The sequence below is a fragment of the Xylocopa sonorina genome, chromosome 5, assembly GCF_050948175.1.
Source record: "Xylocopa sonorina isolate GNS202 chromosome 5, iyXylSono1_principal, whole genome shotgun sequence".
NCBI classification, from domain to species: Eukaryota; Metazoa; Arthropoda; class Insecta; order Hymenoptera; family Apidae; genus Xylocopa; species Xylocopa sonorina.
This window is the reverse complement of record NC_135197.1, coordinates 13,964,080-13,990,000: the sequence shown is the minus strand read 5'-3', so window position 1 is coordinate 13,990,000 and position 25,921 is coordinate 13,964,080. Positions and strand designations below refer to the sequence as shown.

General features: G+C 44.8%; 1 protein-coding gene across 14 annotated transcripts in view; it reads right to left on the bottom strand.

Annotated features, from left to right (window-relative positions):
* Window positions 1-91: 91 nt before the first annotated feature.
* Window positions 92-25,921, bottom strand: part of LOC143423411 (serine/threonine-protein kinase MARK2) — a 37,328-nt gene continuing 11,498 nt past the window's right edge. For 4 of the 14 annotated variants that reach the window (XM_076894733.1, XM_076894734.1, XM_076894735.1 and 1 more), the window contains exons 3-16: window positions 14,903-15,118; window positions 14,441-14,819; window positions 14,143-14,363; window positions 13,833-13,944; window positions 13,103-13,215; window positions 12,821-13,037; window positions 12,316-12,513; window positions 11,285-11,489; window positions 9,889-10,056; window positions 8,365-8,485; window positions 8,142-8,230; window positions 1,695-1,736; window positions 629-740; window positions 93-529 (exon numbers count right to left, since the gene is read on the bottom strand). In XM_076894733.1, coding sequence (XP_076750848.1) covers window positions 311-529; window positions 629-740; window positions 1,695-1,736; window positions 8,142-8,230; window positions 8,365-8,485; window positions 9,889-10,056; window positions 11,285-11,489; window positions 12,316-12,513; window positions 12,821-13,037; window positions 13,103-13,215; window positions 13,833-13,944; window positions 14,143-14,363; window positions 14,441-14,819; window positions 14,903-15,118 — 2,412 coding nt within the window. In that variant the 3' untranslated portion in view covers window positions 93-310. Of the gene's footprint in view, window positions 530-628; window positions 741-1,657; window positions 1,737-4,254; window positions 4,396-5,911; window positions 6,047-8,141; window positions 8,231-8,364; window positions 8,486-9,888; window positions 10,057-11,284; window positions 11,490-12,315; window positions 12,514-12,820; window positions 13,038-13,102; window positions 13,216-13,832; window positions 13,945-14,142; window positions 14,364-14,440; window positions 14,820-14,902; window positions 15,119-15,520; window positions 16,013-17,375; window positions 17,644-17,915; window positions 18,675-23,852; window positions 24,342-25,921 lie in introns of those variants that run through there. The other 10 variants (XM_076894724.1, XM_076894726.1, XM_076894725.1 and 7 more) reach the window with 10 other exon arrangements.

The window sequence follows — 25,921 nt, the reverse complement described above, 5'->3', positions numbered from 1 at the left end:
GCGTTCTCGTAGTCCTGTCGAGGCGAAGAACCGATCAACTGATTTCATTTTGGCACCGGGAAGTACTGGTAACACAAATCACAGTGTTTTCGAGGCGCGTGCGACTGGGACAGGGTTCGTTCAGAGAATTCGATCAAATGAAGATTTCTCGGATGTCCGTGTTCTCGGTTGAATCAGGATCGGTGTCGGTGGAATCGGAAGAGTCGCAGAGAAAAGGAAAACGGTGGTCGTCGATAGCCGTGGATCCGTGTCATCGATCACGTAAACGTTATGGGTTGGCGCGAGCAGCTAGGGCGCCTGTTGTCGGCAGTCACAGTTTAAGCTCGTTCGCGATCTTGCTAGCAATGTTTTTGAAGCCGATCGAGGTGCCCGAGATCCGTTTGAAACGTACTCCGTTCAAAGAGAGTCGTGGCAGTTTACAGACTTCGATCTCCCATTGTACTTGACTGTCCGTGGCAGCGTCGCCGTGCGCGCACAGCAGCAGGAACCTTTCACGCTGCTCGTACTGGCACTTGTTGGCGTCCAATACCTGCACCAGAACGATCGATAACTTACAACTTAGAACTTCCTACTTTCCTCTTACGGTTACCCGCTCGAAACACACTCGTCAACACCAATCGAAGAGTACCTTTCGAATTTCGGACATGATTTCGTTCGGATCTCGACTACTCGTGGTTTTCATACTCCAAGTGAAACGTAGACTGCGTGGTTTAACCTGCTCGTCGTTAGTGGTTGCTCCGCTGTAACAAAAGAATGTCTTAAATCTGTTCGATTAAAAGTTATCTAGATATTTTCGAGCTTTCGAATAGAGAAGAGAGAAAAAGAAAAAGGAAAAAAAAAAAAAAAAAAAATTAATAAACAAATAAACGGGCATCGTTGTTGCCCGTTCCGGCATTTCGTTTCCCTTCTTGCGGTCACACCGTCTCTTCCTCCCTTCCTTTACACTTTCATGCGTGCATAACATGCAATCATTTCTATCTCTTGGGAAACGTTTCGCTTCACGGTATCGAGAGAGTATCTCTATACCCAAGTACGAACGAACCCGATCGGGGTAACATCTCTCTAAACATTCGTCGAGTACGCAACGTATATGCCATTCTGTACGCAACGCGTAAAACGTTTGCAAACCTGCAAGAAGAAGAAACTGGAAGAGGAAATGAGGCAATGTCGTTATCCCTACAAAATATCGGTCCTTTTATCACGACGATGATATATTCGTCATACCACAAGCATCCATCATTCAAATAACAAGCGTTATGCATCGCGGAAAGAATCGTTGTAGCGTGCGTAAGGAATATATCGTGAGAGAAAACGGGAGAGAACGCGGGGAGAAAAATGAGGGGAAAAGTGAACGAGAGAATAGGCCGAAAGGACAAAATGCGAAACTAGTAGAACGCGTGAACCGTAACGATCTGGTGCGCATAATGTAGCGTGTACGTTACGTAGGCGATCCATCGATCGTCGAACGATCGCCGCACGAGCTGCACGCTGGTGTTTACAGCATTTACACTTCTAAACCCTCTTCGAACGTACGTATATAGGTAACAAAGAAGAAGAAAAAAAAAGGAAAAAAAAAAAAAAAAAAAAAGAAAAAGTTCTCCAACCCATTTTGAACTTGTTAATTTTACGCTAATTAAACCCTTTCGAAGACACCTACGACGTTCTTCTGTTTGTCGGCTACAGTAGCAACGTACCTCACTACTGGGTGCTTGGGGGGTACGGATGGGTCCATGGGGCTGAAATAACAAAACAAAGGCAGTTGCTAACAAATACTAAACATGAGAAATCATGAAATCAAGTTCAGTTCATACGTTTTTTAAGCACCACCATTCTGTCACCACTGCGCACCTATCGCTAAAATAATGGCGGATTGCTTTCGCGAGAGCAACGACGGATCGTCCAAAAAAAGTCTTTTCAAATTTTATTCACTTTCCCTCTCGCGCTAAACAGAGAAAGGAAAAAAGAGGAAAGGGGGAAGAGAGAGAGAGAGAGAGAGAGAAAAGAAGAAGAAAAGCTAGAGGCGAAACAAGAATCAAAGTGAACTTATTACGTATTTATTACTGTCGCGTTACTCGCACGTCGTACCATGTACGTATGTACGTATGACATCGGTGGAACAGTTGATCGTTTGCGTACAGAGGATTTCGAAATAAATTGATACAACATGTACAAGGCAGTTTGAACATATTTATTTAATACGAAATTATTACTATTTATTGCTTCTTAAAATTATTTTAAATAATATTCCTATTCACTTTCTATCAGCTATTTACTGCCCTCCGTGTTATAAAGATCTAAACAGTAAACGCTTTTAAAGTAGATCCATTAAATAATCAGTTTCGGTGTTTTAACACTTATCGTTGAAAGGAAAATGAGTTGAAAGAAAAAAGAGAAAAGAAAAAAAATAGTAAACGATCCTTTGAAAGTATGGACGGGAGTTGGAGTGCAGCAAAGAACATTAACCATTCGCGGATGTGCTTTACGTTCGTAAACGTTGCGTAGAAAAGGTAAATCGTACTGTTTCTCTCTCTTTTCTTTTTTTTTTTTTTTCTCTACTATTTCTGTTACCATCTGCGTGTGTACGCGCAGCAAACCTATCGATCTGTTCGTCGTCGGTCTTACGGGTGCCTCATCGATCGAAGAACCCCTCCATCGATGATTATCCCGACCGTGAGAACAGAACGTTCATTTAACGATCTAACCGATCGTAATTAACCCAAGGCCACTTTCTTTCCCGTCCTCCAACGTACCTCTCACCCATCTATAGTAATTTTTACCCCATCATCACTCGTTCATCACTCAGTCATTCGTCGTTCACTTTCTCTGGCTCGCAATCAATTTGCACCATACACGATGTACCCACTACGTATCGTATATCGTTTGTCATTTTTGAAAAACTAACGCATCAAACCCCCTCCCACTATTTATTCACTTTCTCATCTGGTTCTTTCTCTTTTTCTCCCCTTTCCAGTTCTTCTGGTCGTTGCTGCTTTTTTGCTTTCTCTCTCTTTTTCTTTTTCTCGTTAATTTTTTTGCTCTTTTTTCTTTTTACGCTTTTTTTTGGTTTCTTTTTCTTTTTTATAGTAATACGAAATGTATAACATCGAAAAGAGGAAGGCACGCAGTTTCGATACGATAACGATCCGATTTACGTAACATTTAAGATCGTTTAAACAATGGATTACGTCTACGAGGTGAAACCCTTGATTTTCTTTTTTTCTTTCTACATATTTCTCGCGCAAGCTAGAAAATAATATCGGTTATTGCACGTAGAAGAAGATTTGTCGTTTCAAGTTCAATTCAGGGTTTTTGCGACGTAGCGGTTATTAAGAAGTATGTAACCAATCGTTTAAATCGAAAATCGAAAATTCCACTGAAATCCGATATCGTATCCGTTTGGTTGTTGCAATCAAATAGCTTATCACTTTCGAGTCCCCCTACGGTTCCTTTTTTTCTTCTTTTGCTTTCTTTTCTTTTTTTACGGTACAGGTAGAGCGTTGATTGAGATCAATGTTTCTTGCTGTTCCTTGTTACTTCAGAAAGAGTGTGTGATATATTATATAACACGCGAGGACGAAAAGGAAACAAATGCACGGTCGCGTCACAGTCTATTATAGTATGCTATTTGCTTACAGAACCGGAAATTTCGAAATTTCTAGGTGGTAGTTACTTCGATACGTGGAGAACCGTACGGGCATGATGGAAAGGCATGCAGAGGAAAGAATATAATGGAATGCGTTTCTCATCGTGTGTTCCGGAGCGTTAGAATCGATGAAAAGAGTGGAGCAATGAAAGTAGAAGAAGCGAAACGGAGAAATTCACGTAAAAACGATGATCCGATATCGATTCTTTGAATATTAATCGATTACCAAGCCGATGAGAAAATATAGTATTTATCGGACGTGATGGTTATATTTACATAAATTACACGTATACATTTGTATAAAGAGAAATGCATTTTTGGTCGAGCGAAAGAATCGATATAAGAATCTTCTTCTGGACGCTAATTCTGTCGCGTTAATCTTACAAATAAGTAAGTTTGCGTTCCTTTAGATAAATTAAGGTAGGTAGCTTAAACGTTTTAATCCCTCTTTCTCTTTTCGTCTTCAAAATGCACTTTTAAGCAAAACTATATTATCGAGTGAAAATCGCGGGTGAGAGAGAGGAGTAGAGGAAGAGACAGAGAGGGTAGGAATGTTGCGTGGGATGGAAAGAAGAAAATGTTGAGAGAGTACGGTATGCGGGAAGTGATTGACGCGATTGGCCAGTCGATTGATTGTTAACAATTGCCGATAAATTGTTTGAGAATCGGCATTGGTTGATATTCAGCGTGCGGCTCGCTCTCATTTCAGCTCGAGGGAAACAAGGCGAGACTATAGGCTTCACTTGGAAAACCTGTCAACGTACCAAGAATTCTTATGTACTTCGTTATCTTTGCGAAATGAATCGCGCGACGACGTTTCTTAATGCGATTCTACCACTTTCGTAAAGTTCTAAAGACGATCGTTACAGTCCATCCAGTGGACGGAGAGTAGAAAGAAACAAAATGATCGTTCTTCGATTCAACGGTGATTCCGACGCGACAGGACTCGTGCACGAAAACGCGATACGTTATCAAGTTGCATTTGTGCGATTTTGGCACTGTCGACGTGCAAAGGAAGATGATCGTTTCAGAGGCACTGTTCAACGTGTATTTCTGTCGAGTCATCACGGTAACAGTGGTAATATGGTAACAGTGCGTACGCATGCTGCGCGATTAACAAATCGTCTTTACCCTTTTCCCTCTCCAACCCAACCCCTCCCCCTCTCCCTTCCCCTTGTGCTTCTCCTTATTCCTCTTCTTTTTTTTTCTTTCCTCTTCATTCGATCGACGACGATTTTCTTCGTTTCTTTTCGTTGGTTGCTCTCCTTTCCCTTTTCACGCGAGAAAAGACGATAGAGGGACAAAAGCGACCGAAACGAGCGCAAAGCGAACACGTTCGAATCGATTTCATTGAAAGACATTGCCCAACAGTTGGAATATCTTGGACGACGACCGGGGGATACACGGCAACGGTGGTATCTACGGTGTCGTATCGGCTATCGATTCGTTCCAACCAGATCGAGCGACGAGCGTTGCTCGTTAAACGGCGTTATCCTACGACGAAGAAAGAAAAACAAAGCCGACGTATATAGAGACGCCAGAATGGATACACGTATATAAAAATAGAAAGAGATTAGGTATGTCTTTGAAAGATGAGCGGCGTAAGAGTGCACGTTCGCTATACGTTGGCAGGCTGAGTTAGGAAAGGCACGATTTCAAATACTAAGTCTAATTGTAAGAGGAAAAAGGCAGCAGTGGCGATGGCGGTGGCAACTGCGGTGGCGGTGATGACGACGACGGCGACGGCGACGGCGACGGCGACGACGACGACAGCGGCGGCAGGCAACGGCGATGACGATGACGACGACGACGACGACGGCGGCGGCGGCGGCGATGGTTGCTGTTGGATCGTCACGCGCTGGGAAGACAGTTTGCGTTCCAAAGGATCGTTACGGTGGATCGCGCAACAACGAATACGCGAGTGTAGTGAATGCCGTACTCCGACAACGGCAAACGATAACAGTTCCGTAAGAATTCCCTTTTATGGTTTCTCTTTCAGGTTCTCGAAAGGTTTAACGATACGCCACAGAATAACGGAGCGAGAAATCGCGTTGTACACGTTTCCTTTTCTTTTCTTTTCTTTTCTTTTCTTTTCTTTTCTTTTCTTTTCTTTTCTTTTCTTTTCTTTCCTTTCCTTTCCTTTCCGTTCTTTTTCGTTTCATTTGATTTCTGTTCTGTTGTGCTCTGTTTTTTCCTTTCGTCTTTTAATTCGATTTCGGTCTGTTCGTCCCGGGTGTTTGTCGAACGCATTCCGCGCAATCCGTGGATCGTTGCTCGGTAAGAGGGACACGGCGGATCGTTAGACTCGCCGGGTTCGGTGCGTTTCCACGAGTTTCTCTCGCGCGCATTTGGCCATTGTTTCGACGAAACTCGAGCGATGCCAAGCTTTAATCGGTTCATGTCCTGTAGCATACAATATATACCGGTATACACATTATTAATCCAACTGTGAAGAATTGAGCGATGCACCAATGGCTATGCCGTGTCGAAAAACCGGAGGTTCTCCGATTTTTACCGACACCTCTGCCTCTATAGTACGTATCGACGATGCGTACAGTGACCATATCGTGAAAGTAGAAAAGTTGTCGACGGCGAGACGAACGCCGGGTTGCTCTCATTATTCTGTGGCCATCCGTCCCCGCTTCGAATCGTTTTATCGCGTACGCTTTGTTCAACGCGCCCATTACAACACGCACTGTCACACTTTTCCGACTACCGATTCTCTTCTATACGACGTAGTAAGATCAAGGTCCCATGTATCAAGTATAGGTGAAATACTAAGTCAAGGAAGTGTGCGTGTACGTTGTACGTTTACGTGTACGTGTTCGTGTTCGTGTTCGTGTTCGTGTTCGTGTTCGTGTTCGCGCGCGCGAGTATGTAGGTATATGCGTGTTGCGTGTATGTGTGTGCGTGTGTGCCTCGCTACAGTCCAGTCAAAAAGGGATGCACAATGAATATGCGAGGTGGCCTGAACTCGAGCTGGTTAACCAGTATTACTTTTTCATCGATGAACTCTCAAGGTTCCGTTGCACAAGCGGGAGCAAGTTCAAACGTCAAGCAAATACGACGACGATACCACGCCACAATCGGACATGAAAAGGACGACGAATACGTTTCGTCGACAGATACGCACGCGTTATTAGGTCTGTCCTTTGCGCTTTTTCTCACCAACGAATCGTATTCTTCTTCTATGGGAGAGCAAGAGGTGGAACTAGAGGAGAGGATGATATCGACAATGGGTGGGTAGGTAGATAGATAGATAGATAGATAGATAGATAGATAGATAGATAGATAGATAGAGAGACAGATAGATAGGTATACAGACAGATAGATAGATAGATAGATAGATAGATAGATAGATAGATAGATAGATGGATAGATAGAGAGAGAAAAAAGAAACTATAAACGTTCGATCTACCAAGAGAGTCGAACTAAGAGGTGCTAGAAACCTTTCAAGCAGACGTTGGGTCAAAGAAACGGTAAAAGTGTTACGGAAACGCGTTTCGTTTCAGGGTGGAATACATCTACGAGATATATCGTGAACAAGCTACGTGTTTCGTGGCTTTCACTGATAATGGTCGCTGCTCGCTCATCGGATTGCTAATCGATTCATACTGTATATCATTTTTCCAGTACATTACGTATAAACGTGTATAGAGTACGTGTACTACCATATGATACGATACAGAAACGTATGTCGTATCGTTAAAAAACTTTCAGAAGTAGGTACATAGTCATTGTGCATCCTTAAAACAGAAATGTCATATCGCATGCAAGACGATAGGTTCGATATTCGTTTAAACTATTGCAGCATCAGTATAGAAATATTATCTAAAATCGTTCGTTTTACAGGATTTAGTTCTACGCATGCATCGGGGGCCCACTGCGAAAGCTGCCGTATACTACACGTTACTTATTCTTTTTTCTTTTTACGCGAACCAGATATACATATATCTAAGTACGTACGTACTTAGGTCTATATATACGTATTCTTTCTTTTCTAAGAGGGATTTTTTTGCAAGATCCAACTACGAAATTTCTTTGTCCCCTGTTGGGAAACAAACGATCGTTCTCTCTCGATCATCGCGAATTGGTGAATTGAACGCGATTTATAATATATTCTTACTTATCTATCACTTAGAATTATGTATGTACGTTCCATGTGTCTCATAATTTCAAGAACTGGATTCAAACGTATTCTCATTTTCATCATCGTTTCGCTTTCTTTCTTTCTTTTTTTTCTTTCATCTGTTGTGCAGACCGAGCAGAGATTTTTCACTTGGCCGAATTTCGATCGTAAGCTATATATACATGTATATGTATTCATTTAGTTACTCGTGTATAATTAATTAAATAAATAAATAAATAAATACATACATACATGTATTCGTGGACGAACGGTGGTACTTTACAGTGGTAAATGTACTAGAGCATGCTGTCGAATAATATGAGACACCACGTTTGTACGACGTACGTCTAACGAATCGATGGAACTTACCGTTTGGAGAACCTCGAGGATAACTTGGAGAAGAAGGACGGTCTCGCTAGTGGGCTAATTGCATTTGTGTCCTGCGTATGCGTGTGACCCTGAAAAGTTTATCCATTTAATACGATTGTAAACGACAATCGGTGATAGAAAAGACAGAAAGGAGAGAATAAAAATATATAGCCTCCCTCTGCCTCCCTAATGATAACAACAGGCGATAAATGGTATTACGAACCTGAGTATGATTTCGCTGAGCTCTGTTCTGGCCAGAATGGAACGTGCTACGATTCGGAACATTTCGAGGAAATGCTGCCGTTATAGGTGTTGCCAGTCTATTGCTTGGAGACACACCCAAGCTGGTTGAAACACACGGATTTTTCGTTATTACATGGAACAATTTTCACAAACAGATAATACGTAAATAATGTTCTATCGGTGCGACATATACGTACGTATGTACATATATTGTATACTACACAGCTATGTATGTACATACGTACGAATGGATAATTTTTACTTTGCCCGTGACGATTCTTTGCTAGAAACTTTTTGTGCGTCCAAACGATACACGAGATTCTTCATTTTCATTTCGTACATCTTTCGTTACAGAAGAAGCGACAGAGACAGGATGCGTGAAATCAAAATAGAGATGAAAGAAAAGGGAGAAAAAAAAAGAAAAGAAAAAAAAAAACAAAGGTAAAAAGTATATTTACTTTACGTTCGCTTAAACGGGTGAGTTTGTTGCGTTAAGGTTTTTGGGGGGCTAATTATTATAAGAGTAGGAATGTAATAAATGCACAAGCGATTCCTTCTACCTCTTGCAAGACAAGCTTCGACAGTCCGAGCTACGAAAGCAAAGTCGGGAATAAGTACACAAGTATGTATGTAAGTCGATTTACTAGCGTTTGTTTAAGGTCTGTTTAAAGCATGCTTGGATAGAGCGAACGATTAATTCCCCTTTCCTGATGAAATTCATACGTTTTGAGTCGTGAGGTATAATGTCGTCGAATGTACGGAAAATTTCATTCAAGTCGATAACCAGTAGATGAAGGGCGGGGAAAGGTGTACGGATGGCAATATCGCGATGATCGTATCTCGACACTCGAGGTTTCAACGTTTACGTAATACACGAGAGAAATGTTGTTTGTTCGGAGGATCATCGTAGTCGGCGCTAACGTTGATTATCACGATGATTTTCCGTCGTAAACGAGAGGGGCAACAATCGAAACGGTGTGTGTGTGTGTGTGGGTGTGTAGTAGGTGAAACGAGCGAGAAAGAAAGAGGTGAGAGCAAAGCCTGATGATCGGAATAGACTCATGCAAATCGGAAATAAATATGAGATCAGAGAAAAGAAAAGGGGACTACCTAAAGGAACTAGTAAATGACCAGAAACTGTCCTAGAGGTTTAAACGTGAACACGGTCTTTCACTCCGCGAGTGAAAGATACGAGTACTCGGGGTATACATTTGCAACGGTAAGAACGCGAGTGATAAGTTTCGGTTGCCCTAAGAAAGTTAGTGGCCCAAGAAAATAGTAAACGAACGAACGGATGAACGAAAATAATGTATTCAGTATAGTATCATCGGCTCCAATAGTCTAGCGCGCGAAATTCTACCGAAGGTTGAACGTCGCGATTCGAAAGGTATCGGCGCGATCACGGAGGAAGCTCTGAGAAATTCAAATTCCGCGCGTTAGACCGTTGTCGCGTCTAGTAAAGGAATGTCCACAGGTCGGCTGATAAGGCTTTGGGGACCTGTACCTCTGTCTAAGAGGGTCAGCAGTGGCGAGTAAGGAGTTGTGGGCGTTGCGTGGTTGAGGGTCCAGTAGCGAATGGTCGCTGGGGGGTACGCCACTCGAGGAACGGTGACCTGCGCTGATGCTCGCAGACTTGGTGTGACCCCGGGTTGGTCTAGTGCCCTCGCCAAGGCTGTGTACAAAACTAATCAACAAACTGCCCGGTCCTACTTTCGTCTTTCCTTTCTTTCTTCCCTCGATTCGGCGATAAACAGGATCAAGAAAGAAAGGAAAAAAGGGAAATATGAGAAAGATCAAATTCCCAGAGAAATACGCGAACACCGAATGTCGTTTCTCGCGTTAAACGTAACGTACATTCTTGTCGATAGGTCGTAGAAACGAATTAGACGCGAGGATTGCGAACCTGTTTAATTCTATACTTGGTAAACGGGTATATTTAGTGGGATGTGCTCTATAGGTGCGTGGCGGAAAAAAGGGATGGGTTACGGTAAGGGAGAGATAAGTGCTACGATAAATTAGAATTCTCTATCGTGTTACCAAGAATTTTAGCACCGTGAGAAACTCTACGACAAGGGGAACAGAATGTGACGCTAAAACATAAATAATGATACATGTATGTATATGATGATGTTAATGACTGTTTTCTTTCTTCTTTTTATACACGCCACGTTTGCAAATCTAAACGCACGCCGTTGGTAGAAACAGAGTAAAGAGAGATGTAATGATTTTAATTGTGGTCCGGTATTATTTTAGCAAGTATTTCTGTATAATGTATACACGTTTGCTTCGACTATCTGTTTCGGTAAATATATAAATATATAAATATATATATATATAAATATCTGTCAAGCCATAAAGAAAGTGGTCTGCGATGAACGATTGGCAGGCAGCAGCCAACATGCTAGAGCAATGCAACAAACAAAGAAATTCCCTGGGGCTTATAATGACAGATTTCTAACGACGACAGATTATCGATCGTTCATTTTTCCAAGTAGCTCTTTTTCTTTTTAAATCACACATTTGGTTCACACGCTTTGCTCGTGGTTAGTAGCCGGTGCGATAAAAACTCTATTGCTTACATCTATAGTCAATAAAACGGGACACTGTAAGGTATATTATGTACATACACGTATGCTAGTAACATATATGCACGCGTAGGTAAGTACACACGATTGCGAATCTCACGTAAGAAGATAATTGGTTGAATCGGTCTAGACACTGGATCGTACACGTTTCCTTGCGATTTCTTGCGATACCGATGCAGCGATTTAACATACTGTTACTCGACCAAATTGACAAGCCGCTACGCTACTGCGGTACGTATCCAGTCTCCGCGTTACGTTGAAGGACAATTGTCGCAAGAAATATATATTTTTAGGAACAGTTGGATATCACTATACCTGGGTGCGTCGTTGGTTCTTTCGGTGGACGACGAGGATGTTTTTGCCTGATCGTAGGAGATGGTACTACGTCGACCAACAGAGCCAGGGGCAGGTGAGGTGAGAGGCCGACCACCACCACCTACCCCTGCGTTCATCGTGTTGCTTTTGCCTGCCCATGCCCTATCACAGGCACTTGTACCCACGCCTAGAATGAACATTGTCACTGCAAGCCTCATTAGATATAGTTCAACACAAAACAAAGCAGCGTACTTTACTATAAATTATAACAGGCATGGCAACGAGTATGAGAAAAGAAAAAGAAAGAAAGAAAAGAAGGGAAATCAAAACGTATTGCAACGATCGCACAACGACTGATCTGCTTCTTCTTAACGTCTGAACTAAGAATTTCTAAGAATTTCTGTCTTCTTTGCTTTTCTTTTTTACCATTACCATTACCATTATCATTGAAAAACTACAGACAACGAAGCAGATACGACGCTGAAATAATTAACACAGGTACGATCGAAACTCAACTCTAGATTAAGGGTAGCGTATACAGCGTGTAACATTTACGCGAGTGCATCGGACATTTCACGTTCGGTACATTCAATGTATACTACAACAGCGTAATCGAACAAATCGTTTGCTTCTTCCTGGGAACGTTCGTTCAAAGAAAAAAGAACGCTGTCGAGAGCCGAGGATCTCTCGTCACTTTCTACGACTAACGATGACCTAGAGTTAACATGTAACTCGTCACTGTGCGTAACGACGTGACGTAGAAATTGAGAAAAAAAAAAAGAAAGGGGTCGGGTGGAGAGGGGGAGGGGAAGAGAGAGAGAAAGAAAGAGAGAAACGTCTGTAAACAACAAATTAATCGAAGATTTGATGGATTAGGCTCTACCCTGTTTAAGGGTATCGCGACAACCTTGTTCAAGTAGATAACTTTTGCTAAAGCTTGAGACAAGTACAGCGACGAGAACAATCGGACAAGTATTGGCGGATTTGCGTAGGTAATAGTCGCGCGTGGGATTAACGAAAGAAGAACTCACTAGTATCTAGCCGGCCAGGACTGTTTTTGGGAGCCGAAGGTCTGCTCGCAGATACGCGAGCACTGTTCTCCTTGATTGTGGCCGCGTCCACGGTGTTTTGTCGCTTAAAATTACTACCGCTGCTTCCTGTCACTGTTCCGCCAGTTGTAGGAGTCGCGTGATTATGGTTCGTTGCGTTTCCTGGGCTTGGTGCGCCTCCTGATAAAATAAACGTTGTTTACGAAAAAAAAGGAAAAAGAAGGGGGGACAAAAAAGAAAAGAAAAGAAAAGAAAAGAGAGTAACAAAACGAGACACGAGGACAATCTGTTTAGTCTCCTACGAATCGTTAGTCCTTTAGCCTGGAAATAGGGAAAATCGATAGAAACGCTTACTGAAACACACGTCGATTTAATTCGCGAACGATAGACGTTCGATCTGGACCGAGGTAGACCGTTGTCGGTAAATTTGAACGAGCGTAACGGGAACTCGAACGGGACGTTCGAGGAAGGAAGAGCGTTCACTTACGATGCGTTTCAAGACCGGACGAAACTCGTCTACTTGGTTTTGGATTGCTAGCGGAAATACTTCTGTGAACACCTCTGTGCGACGGACTCTGGACGGCACCACCCGTGCCTCCTCCGCTTCCTCCGCCTCCTCCACCACCACCGCCACCCGAACCAGCTTGCGGTGGAATGTTACGCAGCGACAATGAGCTGCCTGACCGCGAACCGTCCGATTCCGGCTACGAAATGAACGATTAGAATTCCTACTCGACCAACCGAACTCGCCGATCCTCCGTCTACTCACATCAGTTGTTTTTCTCCCTAAGAGTAAATACGTGGCGAACACGTCATCGTACTTTGCTTGTCCTAAGGAATCTTCTATTTCGCTTCTTGTATAGCCCATACTAGCCAGGGCCTCTAAAACAAACAGGTGTAGCGGCATAGTCACAACCACTAAAAATATCAGAATTACACGGCTGCGTTCCGCGAGTTTACACGTATCCATATATATCTACATACACGTAGTATGCACATATATACGCGTGTGCATGCGTATGTATGTATACGTATATCGATGCAAAAGAAACGTTTCAAGAAGAAGCACCGTGCTTTGCAGTGCAAAAAAAATATGCTTTCGGAGACGCTTCTTACTGCTAACTAATATTATTAGAATTCCCGCTATCTGTCACTATCGCTATCGTTGCGACTATTATAGAGCGCATAGTTTCACGCGCGTATTAAAATTACGCGACCAACTTGGTAAGATAACAATAAGTAAGTAAGATCGCGTCCGATGTATCTATTAGTGCAAAAAGTCCAAGAATCGTTTTTTATTACGACCATCCGTTACGTTGTCCGTTCAGAGGGTCTTACGCACACTCGTCCGCTAGAACTTCTTACTAGAAGTTTAATCGTGAACATTTCTGAATACGATACGACGCGATGCGACTAAAACGGGATGGTCGTGAACGATGCACATGCAATACTTTTATATTTTAGATAGAAATAATAAGTAGTAAGTGTTATGTACATACTGGCAGACTCACCTATCCTCTTGTGGTCTTTATAGTCAGGTTCAGGTTCTAAGTACGGTTTTAATTCGTCATCGTCGTATCCCATGTTCATCCATTTGTCTTTCATTATAGTCTAAAAGCACACAGAGAGAAAGAGAGAGAGAGAGAGAGAGAGCGAGGGAGAAAGAGAGAGATGTTGAGAGGGGGTAGGTAGGTAGGGAGGGAGGGAGGGAGTGAGGTAGGGAGGGAGAGAAAGAGAGAGAGAGAGAGAGAGAAAGAATGTGAGCGTATAGCATGCGTACGTTACACGTTCAAAGGTATGTATGTATACCTCTAAGGAGGCCCGCTTTGTCGGGTTGAGCACCAAAAACTTTTTCAATAGGTTCTCGCAGTCCGTAGACATGTAAAACGGGATCCGATATTTTCCTCGCAATACTCGTTCCCTTAATTCCCTCAGCGTCGAACCGTCGAAGGGCAGTGAACCAGACACTAAAGTATACAATATTACACCCAACGACCAGACGTCTACTTCGGGTCCGTCGTACTTTTTACCTTTACGGAAAGGAGAACAGAGAAGCATCGTTAGCGATCGGCATAGAGTAATTGGCGATAAGTATGATCGTGTATACCCTGAAAAAGCTCGGGTGCTGCATAGGGGGGAGATCCGCAGAAGGTGTCCAACTTGTTGCCCGGTGTGAATTCATTGCTGAAGCCGAAATCGGCTATTTTGATGTTCATCTCGCTATCGAGTAACAGATTCTCGGCCTTCAAGTCCCTGTGAATGATCTTTTTTTGATGGCAGTATTGCACGGCAGAGACTATCTGCCTGAATTTCGCTCGGGCCTCCTTCTCCTTCATTCGACCGTGTAGAACCAAGTAGTCGAAGACTTCACCACCGCTGGCGTACTCCATTACCAGGTACAAGGTTTTTTCGGTCTCGATCACTTGGAAAAGCTTCACAATGTTTGGATGATCGAGCATCTTCATTATTCTTACTTCCCGGAACAACTGAAAACGCGTGTATTGATTATGGAACTGAATTATTATCAGTATCGGTTCGGTGATGTAGACGCGATGCAATGGTTCCTTACCTTTTGAAGGCTACCGGGATTTAGCTGAGTCTTGTCGATTATTTTAATAGCCACTTCTTTCCCGGTAGGTACGTGTTTGGCAAGTTTTACCTTGGCAAAGTTACCCTTGCCAATTGTTTTGAGTAATTTGTATTTTCCAATGTGAGGCTCCTCCGAGGTCCGACTCCGAGAAGACAGCCGACCACCGCTACTCGACACTCCCACGCCATCCCCTGTCTGTAATAATAAACGAGAGCAATTGTCGTTAGCGATACGAACACGAGGAACGTCGATTCTCGCGCCGCATCGTAGCTGCGCGACACTTGAACGCTACCGATCGATTAATACGATCGAATACCAGACCAGGCTGGGGTTCCAATTTTAGTCGGTTCTACGATCGATCACGCGCTCGACGATCATCTCGATCCGTGCGTTTTCACCCTCGACTTACTCGCCTCAATTTCCAAACGAGAATCGATGACGAAAGGGCAACACAGACGCAAACTAGTGTCGATTCTATTATTTTCTTTCCGTATCAAATATATCAAATATATTGCGTTCTCTTCGCTTGGAAAAGGGAAAAACGGAAGAGAAATATATATATGTGGAACTGCATTTTAAACAGCGACGGTCATTTACCCGCGCGTGGACACGATTGACCATCTTGCGAGAGGTGGCCGCCATTTTGACCGGTCTATCTTCGACGTCTTCGAACTGACAAGAGCAACGACGTGGAATTCGGGATAGAATAGAGCACGTATCGATATTGCTCGTCGCTACCGTAGCGCATTTGCGAGCACTGCTGCCGATCCTAGGTGTTTGCTAGCGACACTTTCTCCTCAATTTCCACTCAACGAACAACACTTTCCTCCGTTCTCTCTCCGAGCCATTTTCCTTTTTACGCGGCACGCTCCAACTCAAATTACCTCGGTAACGTGTGTACATGGGAAATCGCAACGGACGCAACGGACGCGATCACTATTCGCGATCGAGTTACGTGTCAACTTAAGATAACTGCTCTTTTCGTCCGTCGCGATGTATAGTTTTTTACAAGCCGCATAATCAGGTACACCAGTGCTTTCTTGGTCGCTATCGAATCGCATCGAAGACGATCGAGCGAACGTTCTTCCGAACACGAGAGGACGGCGAGTCGGCTTTCGACGAACGTGAGATACACGAGCGAGGGAGGAGCAGCTCGAGGGGTTGCAATCGGCAACCGTACAACTGCGCGCGCGCCTCTCTCTTTACCAAAATGGGACGCTGTCGCCTCCTAAGCGTCTCTCCGCGACTATATCGTCCAACAGCTTCCTTATTTTCTATCGGTAAACACTGTTCGCAGCGTTCCCATCGAAAATTGATCCTTCGAAAGCGATCGAGGCACCATGTACGCGCACCACTCTGTCGTCCGCCGCTGTAGCTTTGAAAAATCCAATTTCAAACGGTTTCACTCGTATTCACCGGTACAAGAGAAGAAGAACATTGAATGCAGATCGATGACACATGAACGCGGTTCGAACACAACTTTCGCGTACGTTCGACGAACTATTAAACGAATCGGTCCTGTTCGTGCAAGGATCCAATCGAGCCGCATTTTCATTCTTTGCTCGATGGTGCGACTCGGCACGACACGAATCCTCGTCATCATCGTCGTCGTCGTCGTCGTCATCGTCGTCGTTGTCAGCGGCGTTCGCCGTTGTCGTCGTCGTCGTCGTCGTCGTCGTCGTCGTCGTCGTCGTCGTCGTCGTCTTCGTCTTCGTCGTCGTCGTTGTCGTGGTCGTCCGAGGACGACCCCGTGCGAACGACTGTCCTCTCCCTCGTCTTCGATGGATAGACTCTACAGCCGAGAGATGCGAAAGGAGAATCAATACACGTAATTCCACCACCCCCTGCTGCTAGACCGTATAAGCGAACCACCCTTGAAAGCCGAGCTTTTCCAACGATCCCTCCAACGTCTGCCTGTCTGCCTGCCACCCCTACAATTGCCACGATCACAACGCCAAGGATGAGGATCACGCTGAACGCGCGCATGCGCTAATCTCAAAAATAAGTACAGCCCAACAACCCCTCCCGCAGACTTTCCCAGATTACCGTCGTTCACCTCTACTGTTCGATCGAGACCAACTTTTTGCCCGATCAGCTGATCGAGCAATCTTTTCTTCGACAACTTCGCAGACACCTAAAAATTTGACACTCTGCCAGGAAGCGGATATAAAGTCTGCGAACTATAGAAGGAAATAAGCACGCGGTCGAGTTTGTTCAATTGCATCCGTCGTGACCATTCAACAGCTTGATCTTTAAAATTTGATCGACGAGAACCTACGAAGTAGGATATCTTCGAAGTTAAAGAAACAAACTAAAGTAAAAAAATACAATGTAGAAATGAAAAACATCCTGTCTCTCGTTGTTACCCATGAAGATCGATGCTTAAAAAACTTGGCAGAAGTGTTTGCTACCACTATGTAAAGTGCCGTCCGTTATAAACATCTATATCTACCTCCTTGTCATTTTGACTACCCTTCTGCGCGATGTCTGATCTCTGTCGTTGTTGTTGATGTCGATGTTCTTTCTTCGTGATGACTGGCCGTGCGAATTTCCGTGCTTGCTGCACGACCCTAGCTTGCGCTCGAAGTAGCGCTTCCGCTTCCTGTCCTCGTCGCGTGTCCGAAGCTGTTCTCGACAACTTCGTCGAGGGTTTCTTCGTTGCGACGCCTGCGTTTCCCGTCGAGTTCCTCGTCGCGTCTCCTCGATGCAACGGAGAGGCCCTTTTCATTTCACAATTCATCGCAGTCATTTTAGTTAGATGGATACTTAGCGTCTGTAACGCGGTGGGGCTGTGTGTACCCAGTAGCACTTTCTCGAACGGGGGCGAGTACGAAAAAGAAAACACATAAGGGAGTTGAAAAAGAGAAAAACAGAAAGCGAAAAAGAAAAAGAAAAAGAAAAGTGTGACGTAGGTAAAAATAATAGGGGTAACTTATGGGGAATGTACGCGAAGTAGTTACGGTTCGTATGATGGAAAGTGAGAAAATGTTACCCCTCGGCCTCGTCGTCCGTCACATTTCGAAGTAGATCCTCGTGTTCTCTGTATCGAAGGTCGCTATATCGAATTTCTGGCTCGAAATCCGAGCTGAACTCCAGCTGGCGCGTTCTGGCCGCGAGAGTGTCCATTTCGATGGCCTTGACCTGCTGCTCCAATCGTTGAAGCATATCCGTGCTCTCCGCATCGGAGCTTTTTCGTTGTTTCGGTACGAAATCGAGTTTGATCGGGATTTTCGGCCGATCCGAACTGTCGTGTTCAGGCATCAGGATAGGTTGAACGATCTTCGACTCCTTGAAGGCCTTCAATTTCTCATCGAGGCTCGCGTCGATCGCGAGATTCGCCGCGATGGTTCTTCCGACTGGAAGCGGAGGGGCATGATTGCTCTTCTCTATCACTCGTAAACCACGATTGCACTCGACCAATTCCCATTGCTTCAGATTGTCCGTTTGCGAGGAACGAGGCGCCACGTACGTTCCAGTGGCTGGTGTCGAGGTTGGTTTCTTCGGTTCGTTGCTCTTCCTGTCGGATGCCGATCGAATCGAGCTTTTATTTCCTTGCGTTTGCGAGGACGATCTTTCGCGATCCTCCATGCTCGAGTTGGTTATCGCGCGTTGACGATCTTTAGGAGGAGGTTCGAATCGACTGACTGATCGATCGGCTAGCACCGCGATTCAACTCTTCAACATACAGTCAACCTTTCGTTCACCGTTCGATTGGGCCGACTTCGACGGACAGCTTGGCAGCTCGTTTCCTCTGTTAGAAAAACATGCGTGTTATCCTGGTTAAGGATCTTCTGGTTTGCTTCACTGAACGACGATCTTCGTCGACGAGCGGACGATTATCACTCTCGACATGTGTCACATTTATTACCCAAAGCCGCAAGGCACGTAGCGCACGAGGCACGATTCCACCGACTATCCTCCATCGGTCCCTCTCTCTCTCTCTCTCTCTCTCTCTCTCTCTCTCTCTCTCTCTCTCTCTCTCTCTCTCTCCCTCCCTCTCCCCCCTCTCTCTCCCTCTCATTGGCAACAATGTGCGCGTATGTCTGTATGTATGTGTGTGTGTATATAAAACGTATCGACACAAGCAAAAAGCAGCAACGCATACAGGCACACTTGACGGGAACACGAAAGCATTTTTCCCGCAACCGTGTAACAAACATTTGCGATCGAAATGGTTCGAGTGCAGTAAACCTCGCAGGAAATTATTGGAAAGTTTTTGGGTAATTACGTATCGAAAGATCGAGCGAAATAATACGTGAAACGGGAAATAAGCAATAGTATCGGCATATCACCTCTGAATGGGAGAAAGTTTCGAATTCGATGAAATTGTCCCGAGCGCAGCATTAGCAAACGCGATAAGAAAGAAGCACGGCTCCTCGTTCGGTCGCGATAATCGTGCGGTTCGCCTCGAGCGACGTAGCGCGTAAGTGTAACGATAGGTAGTGGAACGGTACCGATTTCGTTAGCGGAAAAGAAGGAAGAGAAATCGTGTTTGCGGGTGGCGCTTACCCGACTGCTGCGTTACACAGAAAATCCAGAGGGAAGAAAAGAAAGTACGTCTGACCGGTGGATGATACGGTTAGAGTTTGGGACCAGTTGAAACTTGTACGACTCTCGAAAAGGAAAAAACGCGTGTACCGAACGGTGCGAGGTTGGGCGGCAACGCTCCGCTACGAAGAACTGGGTCCATTTCCCCTGGGCGATAAGCGTTCGACCGGCCAACTCGACTTCGTTAGACCGTTATCAGCGGTAGATGCTGATAAGAGATATCGTCTGCTTAACTCAGACTGGATTCCGGCGCTGCGAGAATCTCGTACAGGTTATGGGCACGCGCAGGAAAATAATATATTTTGCCGCGAGCGAACTTGTACGGTTCTTCGTACCAAGAACGATAACCGAACACCACACCTCGTCGCGAGTAGATTGGGCTAGCGTGCTTCTAAAGCGTGATACGTTGCGCTTTCATTCGACGAGCCGGAGAACGAGTCTCTCCAATCTTCGGATTCTTCAAACTTTTAATTGGTTACAGTCGATGTAAGTAAGCGAAGAGTACGCACGCACACACGCGCACATCTTGTCATACGGGAATAAAAAGTATCGCACGGTCGACTCGTTTCAAATGTTTTTTAGAGCGTGGCCAACATTTCGAAGCAGCGGCTCGCAACGCGCCGCGTCTTCGACGGGAGGCGTGTTCTTCCGAAAAACTGTTCGAACACTAATTAACCCTGCGCGTACCACCTATGCGACACTTTTAGTTTCCGTAGCTGAACTCTCTGTTGGCAGCCGCCCGTTTTGTTATTCGCTGGAACGTAGTGGCTGCGAACGCGCTATGTAAGTTGTTCGTCTCGGTTAAGAATCGAACAGGTGGCCGGCATGCTCGCGACCTTGGGAAAATATACACCACCCGCCTAATCGAATATGCTTTTCAACCCACGTGAATTCTACGCACACACTCTTGTTCGCGTTCGCTTCGTTACAACCGAGCGTTTCAAGTCTACTTTTGACACGCATTCTCTTTTGCGATCTCCTCTTTTCTCCAAATATCGTTGACGCACAATTAATTGTTCAGAAAAGATAAAAAATCGCGCAAAGTACGATTGTTAGCATAGTTAATTAGTCGTGAACCGTGTTCAACGAACGTCGAGTTACACGTAAGTTATGTAAAACGTTCGTATCCATTCTGACACACACACACTCTCTCTCTCTCTCTCTCTCTCTCTCTCTCTCTCTCTCTCTCTCTCTCTCTCTCTCTCTCTCTCTCTCTCTCATTTATTTCTTCGTCCTCAGTTCCTTTTCTTTTCCTTCCATTCATTACTCGTGTCTCATCACTTCTTAGTAAACCAGAAACGCATTCAACACAACACTGATACGAGTGAACTCGCACGCTGTGCAAGTTTCCGTCAGAGTATCGAGAAGAACTATATTTTGTGTAGGCAAACAACTGGATCGAGTGAAAACGAAGCGAAGGAACGCTCGGAGAACGGATGATGAAATCATCGTGACGTTCACTTATAAATACGTATTTCGATAGTGGATAGTCGCGTTTTATTATTGAGTTCCCGCGAGCCAGCGCACTAGCGCACCCCGCTGCACTTGTTCACTCGTCGAACTTGTTCAAAAATGGTGGAAGGATCGAGCGGTTCGAGCAAACTCCGTTTAATAGGATTGCATCCGGTCAGTGGTAGACGAAGCGCACTCTGTGCTGTACCATCGACGATGTTGGTAAGCCTATCTCTATATAGGTAGCTGAGCGTGTACTACGTAAATCGCGATCAACTGTGCGCGCAACGCGACCGTACTGCTCTATCGTGCCGCGAGCTTAAAGTGCAACCGCCGATAGCGGCTCTAGTTCTCTGTTCAACCGCTTCGTGTTACCAGTGCCGCCATCTTTTCTCCTCTTCGGGTAACCACTAACCGACGACCTTGAAATCTACGTTCGGTCACGTTCGGCATTACTCGACGATTTCGTTTTCACCGCGCGCGCACCATTGCGATAATAGCCGCCGAGTATCAACCGGGTATGCACAATAAGCTAACGAACATGAACCTACTATACAGGCTGCACGTAACTCGACAGTGCGTAGCGTACGTTTACGGTAGAATCATCGTGCTTTCACGACGAGAGGAACGACAGTGGCGCGAGAATCGGACGCTGCGTCGTGCCCCACGCGTCCAAGAAAGTGTCCAATATTACGCGCTCTACATGCACGTAGTACATTACGCTCTGATGCTCGCGATTTATCACGGAGAAGAATGAAAGTTTTAGCACGTAAACGATTTCTCGCGTGTCTCCTGTCACTCTGTGTTGAGTTTAATTTTTAAGTCCCAACTAATGAAAATCGCTTCTCGATTGGTATCCGCTTCTGAACAAGGTTGTAGATTGGCTAGTCCAGGAAAAGAGAAACGGAAATCTCGACAGCCTTTAAGCGTAAAGCGGTAATCAACGGTGATTTTTCCTTCTAGACATAAAAGGAACATAACAGACATAACAGGACATAAATCGTCTGGTGAATTTCGAGTAATCTTTTGGTTGGCGCCTACGTGTTTCCCGAGTCTTTTTCAAGACGCCCGTTTCACTTGTGATAAGAGCTTGGGAAGATAACAGGCTATGCTGAAATGGCTTTCTTTTTAACGAAGCCGTTCTAGCAAGCAGAAATACGAACGGTGTCGCTCGTTATGTTGCGTAAACTCTCGCGTTGCGCCGAATTATCGAACGGCAAGTGGTTATCATAAACTCGCCGAATTATTTTCATGCAAATGATGCCAAGCCGTATAGTTTAGGGGGCGTTTACTCGAATCGGAATGTCAAAAATAATTGTCTTTACGTATCGTCGCGTACGGTGGAGGAATAGTCGACTGGTTCGATGGAAACGACCTTGAAAAAACTCCGATCCAATGTCCGTAGGAACGTTTGCTGTGCACGTATGTATGTACGGATGGACGATCCCCTGGTGGCTATCACGGAAGTGAATCGTTTATAGAACATTTGACCCGTTGGTAACTGGTGTCGACAAAGAATATTTCGGGTAACGAACTATTCGAGCGAGTTTCATCGTTCCCCGATGGGTGTACGAGATACCGAGTTTCAGTAATTTCACGTCACCCCGTTTAAGGACAAAGGATACGATAATATCTTTAATAAACATATAGAGGAATTTTAATTGGTATTTTGTAATGTTTGCAGTTATTCGTGAACGTGGCAATGTTGACAAACCATACGGGGGAAAACAGGTTTACGTTTCGACAGGCAGAGAAGAGATTTTTATATTTGCGATTAAACCAGAATGCGAAGCAGAAGACGAGGTGTCTTTGCACGGTCGAAGAAGGCGTGTCACGCTGTTCCATATTATCTAGATTACTAGACAGGCTCGCATTCTTAAACGGTGAGAGGAAAGCAGCGGGAAGTAGCCCCGCGCTTAGGCATAGATAGGATTGAATAATTGGGAATGAATCATTCTACGATAAACAAATAAACGGAATGTGTAAACTTCTCTAGAGCCGAATTAATAATTATTTCGTTTCGTCTACGAAGAAAGTAATTATCGTGGTCGAAGGCTAAAGACGCGAACAAGACCGAATTCATTTCTTATGTATCGCAACTTGTCAATGGTAGGCATTAACATTGCAAGGCCGACGTTATTAACGCGGTGTACATACTTAAATATGAGCGAATCGAGTCGTTCGACGATAACTTTTGCGACTCGAGCATTCGGAGAGCAATTAAACTCGCTTCAATTATGCTGTTAAGAACCAGCGGTCGATGTGCGAAGACCCCCTGCTAAACCAGATGATAACTACGAACAGCATTCTTGCTGCCGCTGTTTTTGTTGTCACCATTATCATTACTATTATTATTATTATTATTATTATTATTATTATTATTATTATTATTATTATTATTATTATTATTATTATTATTATTATTATTGGTATTGTTATTACTGTCGTTGTCATTCACGTGCTTGTCCGCCCCTTCCTTTTGACGTAAAGTTTCTCAGGCTGTTCTCGTCGCATCCATCGATCGATTTCGATTTGTACCGTCGCGATACGTTGCGTAATCGTCGACAATGTTCTCGGAGTCGTTACCGAGAAGCAAAAAGAATAGATCGGCTGTTCAAGAAGATGCTGTTCACAATCAGGTTACGTAAACTTGCGAATACATTGCGACAGGACACGAATATTCCGAACGAGCAGAAACATGAATAAAGCCACGCAGACCAGAAAGAGGGAGAGAGGGAGAGAGGGAGAAAGAGGGAGAGAGAGAGAGAGAGAGAGAGACAGAGAGAGAGAGAGAGACAGAGAGAGAGAGAGAGCAGTCGCTGGAGAAAGGAAACGTAATCATCGAAATGTGATTCATTCGGCGATCGTCCAAATTCGACGAGGGATCCATAGGTTTTGCTCGCGACACGACGCGATGCTGTTCCCTTACCTGGAGTTTGACGCGTGGCCTGGTGTGCCGTCTGCCGTAGTTGTTTCTGCTCGAATGTTGCTCGACAGACGGTGGAAAGGGTGGCTGAGATCTTCTCGCGGTTGGATCGTTCGCGTTGTTCGTCTGATTTCTGACGGTGGCCAGATTGTTCGCGCGATTTCCATTAGTCGTCTGCGTGATCGCGGTGACGTTCGTTGACGGCGTGTCTCGATGACTTTTCGTTCGACGAAGCAAACGGCGTACGGTGTTTTTCACGGTGGCGGCCAAATGCGTACCGCCACCGCCACCACCACCACCACCGCCGCCACCACCGCCGCCACCTCCGCGTTCACCGTTCTCGTTCATCGCTTTGTATTCGAGCATTTTCGCTCTGGCTGTAGGCGCAGGTGCCACTTTATGGCTACCCGTCTCCGTCACGTACATGCCAGCCACGTTCTCCACCTGCGGCGCAATCCTGCCGAGAGTTTTCTTCCAATCCGAACGTGCCTGAACCACCGTTCTATCTACTCCGATCTCCTCTGCAGCTGACTTTCACGCGCTCCTCTAAACCGCTATCGCTGCGTATTACTATCTCCCTGTTTCGCTGTGTTTCTACACTTTTTCACTCGATCTCTGGTTGATCTAGTCGCGCAACTTCTTTTTCTATCGGAATCATCGAATCCCCATAGTTGAAATGTCAAGGATTCCTCGAGTTATATTACGCGCACTACGTTCATCTGCGATCACAAGTTCTATCTTCTCTAGCAAGGAAAAACGTTGATCTCTCTGTCGCGAGCAATACTTCTGTGACACATAAAAGAGTAATATAGGCGTTCGTCTGTGGCAGCGTGACGGATCGTACGGAGATATAATATATATCTCTTTGTCTGGTTGGATTTCGTTTTGGGGCGTTCGAGCACAGGTGAATCCGTGGAGAAGGTGCAGCTGCTGTCAAATCGACGCAGCAGATGGAAGTCGGAAACTCGATTGACTACCTTGCCGGATTTCTACTTTCGATCTTAACAAGCGTCGCCGTACTATTTCACACACTCTCGTTAGCGGTGAAAATCGTACATCGTTACGTAACAGAAAAATGCCCTATTATTCAGTCAATCAACCGATACTAGAACGAAATTTTCTTGCGACAGAATCAGTAGGCAGGGAAGAAGTAGAGGAGGGAGGTAGAGGGAGGAGAGAGAGAGAGAGATTGTTGACTGGTGATTTACGAAGAAGAGATAACGTAGCTGGAATCTCGTGTTTTTGCTTGTTCGCGTTGTTGATAATGGAAATTTTTGCAAATGCGATGCGCTTCCTATCGATCGATTCGATGATTGCGTCAGTTACGCATACATGTATACGGATAATACCTGCAAACCGACTGCGGGATGTTGAGCGTCGAACAAAAATGCGAAACGCAACCGACTTTCCATAGAACATGCCTACGATCGGTGATGTACGATTCGTAAAATAATCGATAATCCGACAAACTGACCTTGCCATCAAAAATCACGTAAGTAATCCATTTGATCGCTGCTAACATCTTTCGATGCAACGGGGGACGATTTGATATGCCTGCAAAGGGAAACTTCACTTGTCTCGTATCGAATACGGAAAGAATTTTGCAGGGCGCATCGAAGGAATTCTAAACGAACAAATCGACTGTCATCGAAGAGGAATTCGTTCGATTCAAGGTTTTTAGAATCGTACCACGAGCTGAAATGCGCGCGTGTTATCCATCCCGCAGCTGCTGCTGTTGCTGCTGCTGCTGCAGTGGCAAGATGCGATTTTATTTTAACGCGAATATATCAAATACAGACGGGGACACTACTTCTTTTTCACACTGTAAAACTTGAGATTTACGAAAATCTGTTACACACCGATTACTTTTGGGTTACTTGACGTATAACCGAATGCAACTTGCGAAATCCCACTATCGTAGAATGCTTGTCCTCAAGCATCGACACGAGTACACGGCGTGTTGGAAACGCGTTTTATGCCTACTCAGAACGATGCCACGGATTTCCGTGAGACAGAGATGAGAAGTGCGAGAGGGGGCCTGTTAGAAAGGGAGAAGAAGAGAGCGCGCGCCC